The sequence below is a fragment of the Pipistrellus kuhlii genome, unplaced genomic scaffold, assembly GCF_014108245.1.
Source record: "Pipistrellus kuhlii isolate mPipKuh1 unplaced genomic scaffold, mPipKuh1.p scaffold_m20_p_3, whole genome shotgun sequence".
NCBI classification, from domain to species: Eukaryota; Metazoa; Chordata; class Mammalia; order Chiroptera; family Vespertilionidae; genus Pipistrellus; species Pipistrellus kuhlii.
Window position 1 is genome coordinate 17212623 of NW_023425529.1, and position 17091 is coordinate 17229713.

The 17091-nt window shown below is 43.2% G+C and overlaps 1 protein-coding gene across 4 annotated transcripts in view; it reads left to right on the top strand.

Moving 5' to 3' along the window:
• The first annotated feature begins 16261 nt into the window (after positions 1-16261).
• The window catches only part of A2ML1 (alpha-2-macroglobulin like 1), a 41588-nt gene continuing 40758 nt past the window's right edge, over positions 16262-17091 (top strand). For 2 of the 4 annotated variants that reach the window (XM_036457366.2, XM_036457368.2), the window contains exon 1: positions 16264-16453. In XM_036457366.2, coding sequence (XP_036313259.1) covers positions 16389-16453 — 65 coding nt within the window. In that variant the 5' untranslated portion in view covers positions 16264-16388. Of the gene's footprint in view, positions 16454-17091 lie in introns of all 4 variants that reach the window. The other 2 variants (XM_036457369.2, XM_036457367.2) reach the window with 2 other exon arrangements.

Below are 17091 nucleotides of genomic sequence, written 5' to 3' on the forward strand. Positions count from 1 at the left end.
TGAAAATATATATTAGAAAATTTCTAACTTTTTATTGATATGCTTTATTTGGTTAGACATTGTTCTCATTCTTTTGTTCTGTAGACATGGTCTCCTTTAGCTCTGAATACATTTAAAATAATTTAAAGTATCTAGTAAGTACAACATCTGGACTTAATGTTAGAGTTTTCAAAGTCCCTATGGATATTTCATTCTGCAGCTTTTCATTTTAAGCTTTTTTGTTAGTCTGTTGTTTGTGTCATCATCTCAAACAGCTGTGGTGTTTAAAACCTAGCAGACAGTTCAAATAATAACATTTCTTTGGAAATAAGATCCTCTCTGCTCCCCCCAGGATTAGGAATGCAGGCTGTTATTTCTCAAGGCTACAGTACAAGGATATGGGATAGACTAAGGTAAATTAAAATACCACAAAGCTCACTGCTCACCAAGATCCAGCTATTTTTCTTAACTAAATGTTCCCTGGATTGCTGCAAGCATAGGGTTAATTTTGAGCTCTAAAGCTGATTCTGACCATTTGTTTTTATTTTTTAATCCTCACCAAGGGTCTGTTTTATTTATTTTTACTTTTTTATTTATTTCAGGGAGGGAGATAGAAACATTAATGATGAGATATAATTATTGACCAACTACCTTCTGCATCCGCCCCGCTAAGGATCAAGCCCACAACCCAGGCCTGACCAGGACTCAAATCGTGATCTCTTGGTTCATAGGTCAGTGGTCTACTACTGAGCCACAATGGGAGGGAGAAAGAGAAACTGAGGGAATACATCAATCAGTTGCCTCCCTTATAAGCCTCATCCAAGGATTAAACCTGAAGCGTAGGTATGTGCCCTGACTGGGAATGGTACCTGAAACCTTTCAAAGCTATAACTGAGTCATACAAGCCAGCACCTGACCATTTTTTTAACTTTAAAAAAGATACATACATATTTTATTGATTTTTTTTTTTTACAGAGAGGAAGGGAGAGGGATAGCTAGAAACATCGACCAGCTGCCTCCTGCACACCCCATTCTGGGGATGTGCCCACAACCAAGGTACATGCCCTTGATTGGAATCAAACCCGGGACCCTTCAGTCTACAGGCCCATGCTCTATCCACCGAGCCAAACCAGTCAGAGCCACCTGACCATTTTTTTTTGCCATGCTTTTTGTTTCTTATGAAGGGATAAGCTTTTGGAAGTCTTTGTGTTTTTTTGCTAAGATCTTTTGCTCTCATTTTTCATTAATTCATATTTCTTAAATGCCTACCATAGCCAGATACTGTTTTAAGTGAGCTGAGAAGATATAGCACGTTCTCTGGGCTCACATGTCACATAACCACAGTAATAAAATAGTGGTTTGTGGTATAATGTAATATTAACTAATACCTGCTATGAAGCGTTTGTAGCCTACTTATTCTTCCCCTTTTAAAAAGAGTTTTATTATTAACTAGAGGCCTGGTGTATGAAAATCCGTGCACTGGAGAGGGGTCCCTCAGCCTGGCCTGTGCCCTCTCACAGTCTGGGAGTCCTCAGGGGATGACCTACTGACGGCTTAGGTCTGCAGAGGCGGGGAGTGGGCCTAAACTGCAGTCTGGCCTCACTCTGTGGGAGGCTACCGGGCCAGCAGATCAAGGGACAGCACCACCACTATCACCTCACCACTGTCACCTGGCCTCCCTCTGTGGGGGGTGACTGGATGGGCAATTGGGACAGTGCCACCCCCCCCCCCCAACCAAAGTACATGCCCTTGACTGGAATCGAACCCAGGACCCTTCAGTCCCCAAGCCGACGCTCTATCCATTGAGCCAAACCAGTCTCGGCTTATGGGATATTTTTATTTGTTTTCATGTAGCTAAGAAAGTGTTTCCTTTGGAAATACTTGTTTCAAGTTAAACTACTCCTTTTATACCTACCAATTCCCCAAGCAACTGTTTCATTAAGTGTATTTTAAATTTCTTTATGAAAAATACTAAGTCAACAAGAACAAACTTGTTTTGTTCTATTATTCTTTGTGGGGGGAAAAAGTGCTATTTGTAATAATACTCATTTTTTAAGATTACTATTTTTATAGTCCTTTAACTAAAATCCAAAAATAACGTCTTGGATTTGGGGTTAACACTGAAAAATTTGGTCTATGCTGAATTTATAGATTCAACCTACTTGTTCTTTTAAGCAGCCAGTGAAAATGTACTGAATGCTTCCTATTTGTTCAACATTGCTGAAATTCTAGGAGACCTTAGCTCCCCTCTCCCGTCAACCCCTTACACTCTCCTTTTGCAGAAGAAAGTCTGTACTTCACAGGAAGCACTTCTGTCTGTCCCACCACCTTTCCACTTCCTCACCTCATAAGAGGGCCATTAAATTCTGAAAGGGTGGTTTGATAGGGATTAGCAAGTATTTCACAGAGGGAGTTCTATGACTGAGGGGGGAAGGCTTGTCTTTCACAAAGGAGCCTTTTTTTTCTTTTTTAATTTGGAAGAATTATAGTTAAAAAGTAAGAGTAAAAACATAATGAAAATCTTGGTTGAAGAGGTTCATCGAGGCTCCCGGATTCCATTGAATTTTTCCTTATAACTCTAACCCAGCCCATAGATCTGTCTTCTATGAATAATATTTATCATCAGTAGCACACTTTAGGTACAAAATCACATACTGTTTAGTGGCATTTCTTTAGTATTTTTTGTTTGTTATTGGACTTTTCATATGAGAATATATATATATTTTTAATTTTTTATTGATTTCAGAGATAGAGGTAGAGGGAGATAGAAACATCAGTGACGAGAGAGAATCATTGATTGGCTACCTCCTGCACACCCTACACTGGGGATCTAGTCCACAACCCGGGCATATGCCCCAACAGGGAATCAAACTGTTAACTCCTGGTTCATAGTTCGATGCTTAACCACTGAGCCATGCCAGCCAGGCCATATGGGACTATTGTATGTTATGAAATATTTTCCTTGAAGTCAAAGAAAAGATCTTCAAGTATATTCTCTATTTTCAGTTGTGTCAAATATTCTTAAAGTAATATATATTATAGGGATAGAGATCTATGGAGAGATTTATAATTGGCTCACGTATTTGAGGAGGATGTGAAGTCCAAAATCATAGAGGAGGCTGGGGCAACTGGACCCTATCTCCAAATACCATACAAACACATTCTCAGACACGGAAAGTTAGGACTGCAATATGTGAATTTTGAGGGGACATAATTCAGCCCATAAGAGTGATCAATAAATATTTGTTGAAAAAGCCCTTCTTCCTTAAGTGTAATCTGAGCATGTGATCTCTATGATTCTCCTTTGCCTCTTTGAATGTGAACTTTTAGTTTTTTTAAAAAAAACTAATTTTGAACTTTTGGAAACGAAGTGATTCATTTCCTAACTGGGTTTGGGTGTGGTTGGGTGGCAATCTCACGGAACTTTGACACATTGCATAGTTCACTGGCATGAATGGAAAAGGAAAAGTGAGCCCTATAATTAGTAGAGAAGGGTGGAGGCAACACTGAGGCAAGCAAGGCGTGGTGAACCCAGGTTAGCTGGAGTCACCACATGGGTTCCTCCCTCCTTTTTCTCCAAAACTATGATTGGCATTGATTAGCCCCTGCTCTATGGAGGCAGAGCCCCAAATCATCCCCTCTGGAGTGGGACAGAAACAGGCTTCTCTTTTCTGGTCTCTGGTATGAGGAGAGCAGGAAGCTGGCTTGTTGAGAATATCATCCCCTAAGCCAGTGGTCAGCAAACTCCTTAGTCCACAGAGCCAAATAGCAGCAGTACAACGATTGAAATTTCTTTTGAGAGCCAAGTTTTTTAAACTTTTTATTTTTATTTATTTATTTTTTTGTATAGCAAAGGAAGAAATTTATTTAAGAACAAGTTCTAATGCCACTTCTTCAAAATAGACTCACCCAAGCCGTGGTATTTTGTGGAAGAGCCACATTCAAGGGGCCAAAGAGCCACATGGGACTCGTGAGCCGCAGTTTGCCGACCACGGACCTCGGTGATAGTGCTGAGGTATTTCCCAGGAAGTTACCAAGTCAAGTAGCTTTTGGAGAGCAAAGTATTAAAAGAAAATGGAAGACCAAAAACTGTATGTGAAAAAGTAGAAATAATCTAGAAATGGGAAAATAACATCCTTGAGTAGAACAGTGAGACTAAAATATAAATTATATTTAAAAAAAGATCAGGGAAACTGGAATCATATAAAAAAGAACTCCACAAATACCAGAACTTTTTTTCTTTTTCTTTTTTAGCTATACTGATGAGTGCTTCTCGTCACTATTTTTTTTGGTGTGGATAAATTGGAAACTTATCAGTACTTCTAAATAACTATTATATACACACACATATAGTTATGCCTAAGATAATATACTAGAGGCCCGGTGCACAAAATTTATGCACGGTGTGTGTGTGTGTTGTCCCTCAGCCCAGCCTGCACCCTCTCCAATCTGGACATCCCTCTCACAACCCTGGACTGCTGGTTCCCAACTGCTCTCGCCTGCCTGCCTGATTGCCCCTAACTGCTTCTGCCTGCCAGCCTGATCACCCTCTAATCACTCCCCCGGCAGCCTGACCTATACCTAACTGCTTCCCTGTAGGCCTGGTCATCCCAAACTGTCCTCCCCTGCAGGCCTGGTTCCACCCAATTGCCCTCCCCTGCAGGCCTGGTCACCCCCAGCTATCCTTCCCTGCAGGCCTGATTGCCCCCATCTGCCCTCCCCTGCTGGCTTGATTGCACATAACTGCCCTCCCCCGCCAGCCATCTTGTGGTGGCCATCTTGTGTCCACATGGGGGCAGCCATCTTGTGTATTGGAGTGATGGTCAATTTGCATATTATTATTTTATTAGATAGAATAACATAAAATAATAAGCATTCACACACACACACACACACACACACACACACACACACACACACACCCAGGGTCTGTAATGACTGAAGGCTCGACCTAACAGCGGAAGCCAGGGCTGGTTTGCCATGGCAATCCAGCACTGACTGCAGCCGGTGGTGTCAGGGCAGTGGACCCAGCAATGACTGCCAAGGGGGCTGTGGTTTAGGCCTGGAGAGAGGCCTGTAGAGAAAGAGGGTCTGATCTGAGCCTCAGTGGCAGCTATTGATCAGCCATTGCCTCTCTCTCTGTGCTTAACCAGCAGCCATACCTCTGTTTCTCTCCTGGCCTCCCAGCTGCTGATCAGCCCTGCCTCTTTAATCAGGCCCAGAGATAGGCCCGGAGATGCTGAATGGCATAGAAACTGACCAATCAGAACCAAATCTGGGTGAAATGCCAGGAGCCAATGGCTGCCTAGGAGGCGAGGCTTTTTTTTTTTCCTTTTCTTTTTTTTAAAATATATATTTTATTGATTTTACACAGAGAGGAATTGAGAGGAACAGAGAGTTAGAAATGTCGATGAAAGAGAAACATCGACCAGCTGCCTCCCGCACCCCCCCCCCCCCCCACCACTGGGGTTGTGCCTGCAACCAAGGTACATGCCCTTGACCAGAATCGAACCCTGGCCCTTTCAGTCCGCAGGTCGAAGTTCTATCCACTGAGCCAAACCGGTCGGGCAAGGCGAGGCTTTTGATGCTGCTTGGCATAGATACCGACCAATCAGAACCTAATCTGAGTGAAGTCAGAGGAGCCAATGGCTGCTTAGGAGGCAGAGCTTTTGACACTGACTGGCATAGAAACTGACCAATCAGAACCTAAAATTGGTGAACTATTAAGGCAAAACCTAAGTTGGGGGCTGAGGAGGGGTTTTAAGGGCAACAGCTGTTTGGTGTAAGGTGTAAGAAAGTGGTTCAATTTTTTAATGACATCTTTGGCAGTATAGTGTATATGGCTGGCTATCAGTCCAGATATAGAGATTATGTGTTTTTCTCTGCCAAGAGCATCTCCTCCTGCTGAAAAAGCCCCCCCCCCCCCATTTAAACAATCCTATCCTATATAATCTATACTAACAATTGGGTGGAACCAGGCCTGCAGGGGAGGACAGTTTGGGATGACCAGGAGACCTTCTGGACATCCTTCTGGACAAAGCCATGGTGCTGGGGTTGAGGCAGAGGCAGTTAGAGGCAATCAGGCTGGCAGGGGAGCAGTTAAGGGCATGCAGGCTGGTGAGGGAGGGCAGGTGGTGGTGATCAGGCTGGCGGGGGGGCAGTTGGGGGCAAGCAGGCTGGCAGGGGGGACAGTTAGGGTCCATCAGGCCAGCAGGGGGGAAAAACAGGGGTAAGCTGGCTGGCAGGGGAGGTAGTTGGAGGCAAGCAGGCTGGCAGAGGGGGGAGACTGGGGGGGTGGTGATTAGGCCAGTGTGTGTGTGGGGGCAGTTGGGGTCCATGAGGCCAGCCAGGGAGGGCAGTTGGGGGCCATGAGGCCAGCCGGGGAGGGTAGTTGGGGGTGAGCAGGCCTGCGGGGGGGGGGGGCAGTTGGGGGCGATCAGGCTGGCAAGGGGAGGCTGTTGGGGGGTAAGAAGGCTGGAAGGGGTGCAGTCGGGGCAAGCAGGCTGGCAGGCAGAGTGGTTAGGGGTGATCAGGCAGGCAGGCAGGTGAGTAGTTAAGAGCCAGCAGTCCCAGATTGGAGAGGGTGCAGGCCGGGCTGAGGGACACCACCTCCATGCACGAATTTCATGTACCGGGCCACTAGTAAGATAATATTTAATTAAAATATAATTTGTATAATTCTTACTCCTGGAATACTTTTATTGTTTACAAGCAAGGTCCACATGCAAGAAAGGATTCTGATACACAGAATAAGTAAGGATTCTGATACACACATCAAAACTCATGGAGCTAACGCTTTACAGAATCATCGACATGCCTATTTTATCTGTGTGTGCCACATGATATGCCAGGAATAGGTTTTATACAGCCTCAGTTTTGGAGGTTATTAAATCCCGTACATTCCCCCCACCAAATTCCAGGAAGATTATCAGGCTGATAGCTAGACTAAATGGATTTTAAAATGGATCCGAAGAGATAAAAATAATTGGTGAGCAGTTAGCCTCCTAACAGAGGAGTTGGTGTCATTGGAGCTGAGTGAGTCCCCTTATCCAGAGAGCAGAAGAGTGACAGGACAAAGTAGAGACAAGACTTGCTAAAATCAAGTTTATATTCTGGGCCTTTGAATGCTAAACTAACTACTCAAGGGTGGAGATTAAATTTTACATTCATGGTTTCCCTTATGCATCAATGCTTCCATGGAAGTATTTTTTTTTTTTTTTAATTATAGATGATAGAACAGAGGCAGCCCCTCTTATTTTCTGAGCAACTCTCATTTTCCATCGAGGGACAGTTCATTTGGATTCATTCCACAGAGAGCTCATTATTGTTGGCATCTTATTTCTTCTACCCCATATGGCTACTATTTTCACTTTACTCCTGGTAGCGGAATGCCAAATTAAGATTGCTAACAATAAGCTCAGAGAAGTCCTGGGAGGAACAGACTGCAAAAGAGAAAGGATGAAGAGAGGAAGGAAGATGGTATCATGGCCTCTTTCCCTGGGACAATGGTGAGAAAAATGAAGAAGGGAGGCTGACATTTTGCACCTTTATTTTTATATTTTTAATATATTTTTATTGATTTCAGAGAGGAAGGGAGAGGGAGAGGGAGAGAGAGACAGAAACATCATTGATTGGCTGCCGCCTGCATACCCTCTACTGGAAATCAAGCCTGCAACCCAGGCATGTGCCCTTGATCGGAATCGATCCTGGAACCTTTCAGTCCTCAGGCCAACACTCCATCCACTGAGCCAAACCGGTTTCGGCATCTTTATTATTATTATTATTTAAATGTCTTACTTGTTAATAAATCAATTGAGACAGAATGGGATGTTAGCTGCAGAAAAGAATAATTAATAAATGATCCCACTAGTCATAAAAGTCATCCCGAACAAGAGCCTCAGACAGGGAAGGAATACTGAAAGAGTTCAGGAGATCAGGAGTAGAGGGGATTAATGTGTAGGAGTTAAGAGATGGATGGATGTGGGGTCATCTTTGCCCTTGGCTCCTCACTTATGCATTCATACTGAGTACCTCGACTAGGAGAAGATGGATAATCTTTGATTTTCACTCTAAAAATTTTAAAGTATGGGTGGGAAAAAGGAATTCAAATAAATAGCGACAAGATGGCTAACGCTGTGGTCACGTTCACTCGCTCCTGAAGTTTGGGACACAGAAGAAAGAGGAATAAGTTCTGTCTGGAGCGGTGGAGACTATGAGCTGAATTAGAAACGCCTTCATGGAGTTGCTTAGGTGCATCAGAAGGACAATGAGAAATTCTCCAGGTAGAACAGGAGAAGCGGCAATCCAGGTAAAGGGAATGGACGGCATGGACAAGAGCACATGTATGAAGAAGCTATCTTTCAGAGTTTTCTCTTCTGCTTTGCGGTGTTTCTCTGTGCCTTCTGCAGATCCTGTGGAACCCTCAGTGCACCCTAACAAGAGCAATCATCTGTCCATAAATCTTCCTCATTTTAATGAAAGCTATAAGCTTTTTAAATGTAAGAAATATGATTCGTATCCGAGTCACAGCACCAAAACAAACAAACAAACAAACAAATAAACAAATGTAAGAAATATGAGAGCTAATTTATAATACTTTGTACTATTTTCTTTCTTTATTGTTATTATTTTAATGGTGGTAAAAAGTACACAATATAAAACTTACTGAAGCACAGAGAGGCTAATAACTTATCATGGGCCACATAGCTAACAAATGGCATTTCCTGTACAGATTCCTTGCACTATTGTCTCATTTCTGTAAGAATAGTGCCTTCTGGTTGCCAGAGCAGTAAATAGCTGTTTTAAATCTCCCTCAGCAATAATGCTGACTTCCTAGAAATGTAAGCTAAAATACATTTACTGTGAATAAGCACCTTTCCCTAGCTCAGGCATTACTGTTGTGTCATTGCAATGGCTAATATATTACCAGACATACAGACAGTCCCCATAGCTAGAACCATACCGTTCTCCATTCCAGCTTCTCTCTTACTAGTAGGTCCACAGAATTGGAAAAATGTTCAATAGAATCCCAAAGTTAACAAATCTTACCTGATGGAATGAAAGGGCAAGGGTAAATGAAGATTCATGGCTGGAAAGAATAAAGACATCTTTACTGGGCTTTTAGAAAAGCTGAGAGAACTAGACATGAGTAATGGTGGCCCTGAACAAGTTTTAAAAAAAGAAGGGAGAAAAACTTAGAGTCAGAAAATTAAAAATAGGAGAGAAGGAAAAGGTGCCAAAGGAATTATGCTAGCATTCTACAGTGTCTCTTTATTTTTAACTAGAGGCCCAGTGCACAGATTTGTGCTCCGGTGGGGTCCCTTGGCCTGGCCTGCGGGGATTTGGCTGAAACTGGCTTTTCAATATCTCTGAGGGGTCCTGGATTGCAAGAGGGCACATGCCAGGTTGAGGGACCCCAGTGGTGCACAACTAGGGCTGAGAAGGGACTGTGGGAGGTCAGGCTCACCCAGTCATGATTGGGGCCCCAGAGGACTTTGGGAGGGCTGCAGGGCATGTCTGGCCCATCTTGCTCAGTCTTGATTGGCTGGACCCTAGCAGCAAGCTAACCTACCAGTTGGAGTATCTGCCTCGTGGTGGTCAGTGCAAGTCAGCAACTGGTCAAATGAACAGTTGGGCACTTAGCATATTAGGTTTTTATTATATAGGATTCCCTTTGTCTTGACTTGTAAAAAATGCCCCACTCCTGCATTATAACTCAGAATGAACTTTTTTTTTTCTTTTTTTTTGCTTTAGGCAGCCATTTATCTTTTAAAGTGATTAAAATTGATTTCAATGTCTTTTATATTTATTTTATTTGATAGCATTTTCAGATATCTTTTAAAATATATATATATATATATATTATTGAGAAAGACAGAGAGCTAGAAATGTTGATGAGAGAGAAACATCGACCAGCTGCCTCCTGCACACCCTCTACCGGGGATGTGCCCGCAACCAATGTACATGCCCTTGACCAGAATTGAACCTGGGACCCTTCAGTCTGCAGACCGACGCTCTACCGCTGAGCCAAACTGGTCTCGGCCATTTTCAGATATCTTAATTTGTGATTCCTTAAGTCTACCATAGTAGCACAAAAACAAATGAGTGTTACTCTGCTCCAATAAATCTCTATATTCAAAACCTATGGCAGGATGAATTTGACCTGCAGGCTACAGTTTGTCAACCTGAGTCATAACTTTTGCCTTAAGAACTCCCTTTAATATTATTTGGTTTTTAATAATATATATATAGGATCCTATCATTTTTCAGGGATCAGCAAACTTTTTCCCCCCTTGCAAATCCTCACCTGAGGATATTTTTTCATTGAGTTTTAGAGAGAGTGGAAGAGAGGGAAAGACACAGGAAAATATCGATTGTGAGAGAAATACATTGATTGACTGACGCCTGCATGTACGTCCCGACCAGGGCTTGGGCTGGAGAGAAGCCTGCAAACCAGGTACATGTTCTTGACCAGAATCAAACCCAGGACCCTTCGGTCTACAGGCCAACTCTCTATCCACTGACCCAAATTGGCTGGGGCAGCAAACTTTTTTAAAAAGTATGTTTTTATTGATTTTAGAGAGAAGAAAGGAGAGGGATAGTAACATCAATGATGAGAATCAAAAATCAACTCCCTCCTGCATGGAATGTGCAACTCTGGAATGTGTCCTGACCTGGAAACAAACTACAACCTCCTGGTTCATGGGGCAATAATCAACCACTGAGTCACACAGGCTGGGTAAAAACTCTCTTTAATATTGTTGATAACCCAGATCTGCTGATAATAAATTCTCTCATCTTTTGTTTGTTTGAAAAAGTATTTATTTTTATTTTTATTGATTTCAGAGAGGAAGGGGGAGAGAGCTAGAAACATCTTTAATGAGAAAGAATTATTGACTGGCTGCCTCCTGCACATCCCCCACTGGGGATTGAGCCCACAACTGGAGCCTATGCCCTGACTGGGAATCAAACAGTGACCTCCTAGTTCTTAGGTCAAAGCTCAACCACCAGAGCCATGCTGACAGGGCTCCCCCTTCACTAGTCTATCTAATAAAAAGGTGATATGTAAATTAACTGCCACTCCATCACAAAGATGGCGGTGCCCATAGCCACAAGATGGCGGCACCTAGTTCTCTCAGCCCCAGAGGAGTCCCCCAGTCCCGGGGGAGGGAGGGTAGCCGCTGAGAGCAAACAGTGTGAACGGCGTGGCGGAATGCTTGCTTCGTCACCGCAGTGACAAAGCAAGTGTTCCACCCCCCACCGCAGAGGGTCTCTGGGCAGCGGATGCAGAGTGGCCAGGCCCCGCAGAGAGCTAATGGCACATGGATTTGTGCGTAGGGCTACTAGTTGAAAGATATTCCTGTTGGGTACAGAATGCCGGATTTTCTTTTACTATTTTCAAAATGTCATTCCATTGTCTTCTGGCTAACATTGGAGAAGTTTGCTGTAATTTTCATCTTTGTTCTTCTATATTTAATGTGTCTTTTTTTCCTCTGGCTACCTCTGATTTTCAGCAGTTTGAATATGATGCTACTAGGTATACTTTTTTTTGGTATTTTTTCTTGCTTGGAATTCTCTGTGATTCTTGGATTTGTTATCTCTTCTCTTTTTGATGATGTCCATTTCCCCCAGGTCTTTGTGTTTCAATTTGGACCATTTCATTTCTTTTTTAAAATTAATCTTTATTGTTGAGATTATTACAGGTGTCCCTCTTTTTCCTACCATAGCTCCCCTCCACCGGTGACCCTATTGTCTATGTCCATAGGTAATACATGCTAGTAAATGTATATAAGATCTTTGTCTAATCTCTTCCTGCACCCCCTCCACACTCCCTTCCCTCTGAGAATCGTCAGTCTGTCCCATTTCGATGCCCTAGATTCTATACCACATGTGTCAAACACAAGGCCCGTGGGCCAAATCCGTCCCGCCAGGCCTTGCAATGTGGCCCGCACTGCGCTGTCATCACTGCACTCCGCTGCGTTTCCATCACAATGACAGTTTATGACTGTTCAGTAAACCATTTGGCCCGCGATTTAGGCTGGATTTTAGATTTTGGCCCCTTCTCTGATTGAGTTCGACACCCCTATTCTATACCATACACCAGTTTATTCTGTTCATCAGACTTTTTTATTAATTTAACTTTTAGATTCACTTATTGATATGTATTTGTTGTCACTTTGTTGTTCATATTCTTTATCTTTACCTTTTTCTTCTTCTTCCTCTTTTTTTTTTTTTTTTTTTTTTAAATATATTTTATTGATTTTTTACAGAGAGGAGGAGAGAGGGATAGAGAGCTAGAAACGTCGATGAGAGAGAAACATCGACCAGCTGCCTCTTGCACACCCCCTACCGGGGATGTGCCCGCAACCAAGGTACATGCCCTTGACCGGAATCGAACCCGGGACCCTTCAGTCCGCAGACCGACGCTCTACCACTGAGCCAAACCGGTTTTGGCTTCTTCCTCTTCTTAAAGAATACCCCTCAGCCAAAACTGGTTTGGCTCAGTGGATAGAGCGTCGGTCTGCAGATTGAGAAGTCCCAGGTTTGATTCCGGTCAAGGGCATGTACATTGGTTGCGGGCACATCTCTGGTGGGGAGTGTGCAGGAGGCAGCTGGTAGATGTTTCTCTCTCATTGATGTTTCTAGCTATCTATCCCTCTTCTGTCTTCTCTATGGGAAATCAATAAAATAAAATAAAAAAAATACTCCTCAGCATTTCATATAATCCTGGTTTGGTGATGATGAACTCCTTTAGCTTTTTCTTATCTGTGAAGTTCTTTATCTGACCTTCAATTCTAAATGATAGTTTTACTGGGTAGAGTATTCTTGGTTGTAGGTTCTTGCTATTCATCACTTTGAATATTTCTTGCCATTACCTTCTGGCCTGAATAGTTTCTGTTGAGAAATCAGCTGACAGTCATATGACAGAGATCAGCGGGCACTCCCTTGTAGGTAACTAACTGTTTTTCTCTGGCTGCTTAAGATTCTCTCTTTGTCTTTTGCCCTTGGCATTTTAATTATGATGTGTCTTGGTGTGGTCTTATTTGTATTTCTCTTGTTTGGTGCATACTGAATTTGCCCCTTGAGTGTGCTGCTTGTAAGTATATTTCTTTCACCAGGTGGGGGAAGTTTTCTGTCATTATTCCTCCAAACAGATTTTCAGTAACATGCTCTTTCTCTTCTACTGGCACCCCCTAATTTGGATGTTGGTACATTTGAAGTTGTCCCAGAGGCTCCTTACATTATCTTCATATTTTTTATACTTTTTTCTTTTTGCTCTTCTGGTTGGGTGTTTTTTTCTTCTTTATATTTCAAATAATTGATTTGATTCTCAGTATCCTCTAGTCTACTGTTGAATCTCTGTATATTATTCTTTATTTTAGTCAGTGTATGCTTAATTTCTCACTGGTCCTTTTCCATTTTTTTTTTTCTTTTTTTTTTTTTAGCATTCTCACTAAGATCCTTGGAAGTCTCACTAAATTCCTCAGAGGTTTCTAGATTCTTGAGTAACCTTATAAACATGGTTTTGAACTCTATATTCAGTAGTTTGATTTTTCCCATTTCTTTCATTTGTGACATGTCTCTTTGTCTCTGCATTTTGGATACTTCCCTGTGTTTGTTTCTATTTATTGGGTAGCTACTAAGTCTCCTTGAGTTGATAGAGTGGCCTTGTGTAGTAGGTGTCCTATAGGGCCAGTAGCTCAGCCTCTCAATCACCTGAGGTGACACTCTTGGTGCACACCTTTGTGAGCTGTGTGCAGTTTTGTTGTAGTTGAGCCTTGATCACTGTTGGTGTCACTTGGGGGAATTGACCTCTAGGCCAATTGGCTGTGGGGACCAGTTTTGACTACAGTGGAGAGCTGCTGTGCAGGAGACACTCTTATGGAGCAGGACTTGCTTCAGTGGGGCTTTGGTGCTTACTGAATTTGCCCCTTGAGTGTGCTGCTTATGGATGTGAAGGCTTGTAATCTGTTATGGCCTCACACTGACCACTGGTACACTGGCTCTTGGGTCTCCAGGCAGATGCAAAGTCAGCCACTGCCTGGGGCCATCCACCAGGAGCTACCAAGAGATCTGCAGATTCCTCCTCTTTATATTGGGTTTTGGAAGTGCCCAGACAAGGCCCAGCTATGAAGCAAGGCAGGCTGGTGCTGATGCTAATGTGGGGGCCTTTTATTGACAGGTTTGGGGCTCCCTGACTCAGCTGCATTTTGTTTAAGAGAGTTTTAGCCTGAGAAAGTACAGTCCATTCCTATGCAAAAGCTCGTGTGCACAGCTTGGGTGGGGCTGTGAATTGGTAGGGCGGGATCTCAGGGAATCACCAGGGTGGAGCAAAGAGAAATGGCTGCCAGTCAGCCCTACGCTGGGGAAGTCCCAGCACAGGAACAATGGCCGCTGGGAGCACCTCCTGCCCCAATGCCAGGCCATCCAGTTTCTCTTCCTATGTGTCTAGATACCCCCAGAGCCTCACGTGGCATTGAGCTCAGAGGAAGTGGGAGCTAATACATTCAGTTCATAGGGCAGGTCTTTTAAGAGGAGCAGCTGGGTCTCCAGCAGCCTGTGTGTCACTCAGCCCCAATCAGCACTGGTTTTTACAGTTTGTAGTTCTTATGGAAATAAAAAAAAAAAAAAAAAGGTGAAAAGATCAAATGGGTATGAGTATTTGGGATGAAACCAGAAAAAAAGGGCAGAGTCCAAAAATTTGTTCTATGAACATCACCACTGTGAATTCTCTGGGACCCTGGGCTGGGGATCTGGGGTGGGGCTGGGACTCCCTTCTTCTCCAGGTGGGCCTCCTACAGAGGCGATCTCCCTCCTGTTTAAAAAAAAGCAGCACACCCAGGTGCCGGGCCAGCCCATTCCTTGCCTCCACACCTCCTACCAGTCTCAATCTTTCTTTTTCACCTCTCTAGTTGTAGTACTTCCACTCAGCCTGCTCTCCCTCAGTTCTGGAGGATAATTGCTCTGTATTTTAGTTGTAATTTTTATGTGACTGTGGGAGGCAGAAAGTACAGGTGTTTACCTATGCTGCCATCTTGGTTCTCTGCACTTTAGTTTGGATCATTTTTTATTGATCTGTCTTTAAGATAGAGATATTGGCTGATATTTCCTCAGCTCTGTCAAGTTTACTTATGAGCCTGAAGAAGAAGCTGCTCATTCTAATAATGTAGCGTTTCTACAGAGCCAAAGAATCCCTCCCCAGTTTCTCTCCTACTGTTTCCTATCCTAGAACCTTCCTTGTTTCACTGTCCCGGCTTTAATAAACATACTCTCAAAATCACGTGGATTCCTATTGTGAAATCTTTCCTGCACAAAGCCAAGAACCCTTACCCTACCAGCCAGCCCTAGGCATTCCCCTTCCCGGCTTGGTCCCCTTTCTGGTAACGGTAAGAGACAAGCAAATAATGTTACTGGAAAGGGACCAGGATTGAGGCAGGTCTGCTCCCCTGCACAGTGTGGAATGTGTAAACCACTTAATTAAGGAAGATAAGATCTGTGACATTACCTGGCTGCAAATTACTCAGCCCTTTACCTGTCTCAATTTCCTTGTGCCAAGGAATTTTCCTCGCTTCTTTCTGCCAGCATCAATTCTCTAGTTCTAGTCCATAAAGCCTTCAGCATTTCTCTGGTTCCTTCAGTTCTTTCTTCATATCTTACCCATCCCAGTTACCAAAAACTATTTTTTGTTCGCGTTGGTTTTAGGTGGTTTAGTCATTGGTCCAGAAAGTATTCTCACTAATTTATACTCTTAGGTGGCTTTTAAGTCTTGCATTGTAATGAGCACTACAAAGAAACTCAACGTAGATTCATTTTCTTTTGCATGTATGCATGTTCTCTTTTCCCAGGAAGAAGCATTTCCATGGATGTTGCTGGGTCAAAGAATATGCAAATCTGAAAAGCTTTTGATGCTCAGTGTGAAGTTATCTTCAGAAAATTTTGAATAATTTTTATTGACACAATATTGAGTAGTGTTAGTTTTTTTTAAAAATTCCCAATTAGATAGAGGTATTCTGGTTTCCTATGGATACTGCTCCCATACCTGTGATCCCACATATGTCTTAATAGAATAATAAAAGAGGTGAAAAGATCAAATAGGTATGAGAATTTGGAATGAAGCCAGAAAAAAAGGGCGGAGCCCAACATTTGTTCTGTGCACATCACCACTGTGAATTCTCAGCCCTGGTGTTTCCCCAAAACAGGTATGGACTGGCTGAGCCAGTATGAATGTTTCAGGGAGAAATTAAATTAAGGAAGTGCATAGAATAGAAGCCCTTCCCTCGTTAACCACCGTCACCTGAGGCCTCTACAGGTGATTGGCTGGAGCTTTAATAGTAGCTTCACTCCCAGTCTGGGGAGTTAAAATATATGCTCCAGACGGGGAGCAGACCTCATCTGTGCTACCCTCAACAATGTGGGCTCAGCTCCTTCTGGGAATATTGGCTCTATCACCAGCTATCGCAGAACAACTCCTTCCGTAAGTGCCTGAAGTCAGAGCTTCTTTGTCTATCTTTCTCAAACTTAAGTATGGGGAGAGGAGATAACCTTTGATTTATTGTAATTTCTTTCTCATATTTTCCCTTCTTTGGTTGCATTTCCCCTTTACCCAGAGAGAAAAGTTGAGGCCTAAGAGGAAGTTAAAAAAAAAAAAAAGATAATATTAAAATACAGTAGACCCTGTTCTCTGTCACAGAACTCATTTCCTCCTTGGTAATTAATCTTAGCATAGACTCTCAGTGATGGGCTCCTGATTGTGGGAGGTTTAAGGGTTGTTCACTGAGTTATTTGTTCTCTTCTTCTTTATAGAAAACTAGTAGCCCTGCGCACAAATCCGTGCACCAGTAGCTTGCCAGTAGTTTGCCAGTAGCTTGCTGCTGCCTTCCAATAGCTCTCCGCCTGTGGCCCCGCCCTCCTGTAGCTCCCCCTGCTCTCCATCCACTCCATCACTCCCTCATAGCTTGCTGCCCTGCCCCCTCCTGTAGCTCTCCACTACCCGTTTGTAGCTTGCTGCTCCATCCTCCTGCTGATCTGGTCGTTGGGCTTCAAGGTGTAATGACCATTTGCATGTTACATCTTTATTATGTAAGATAAGGTTTATGGAGGCAAGGACTCAGT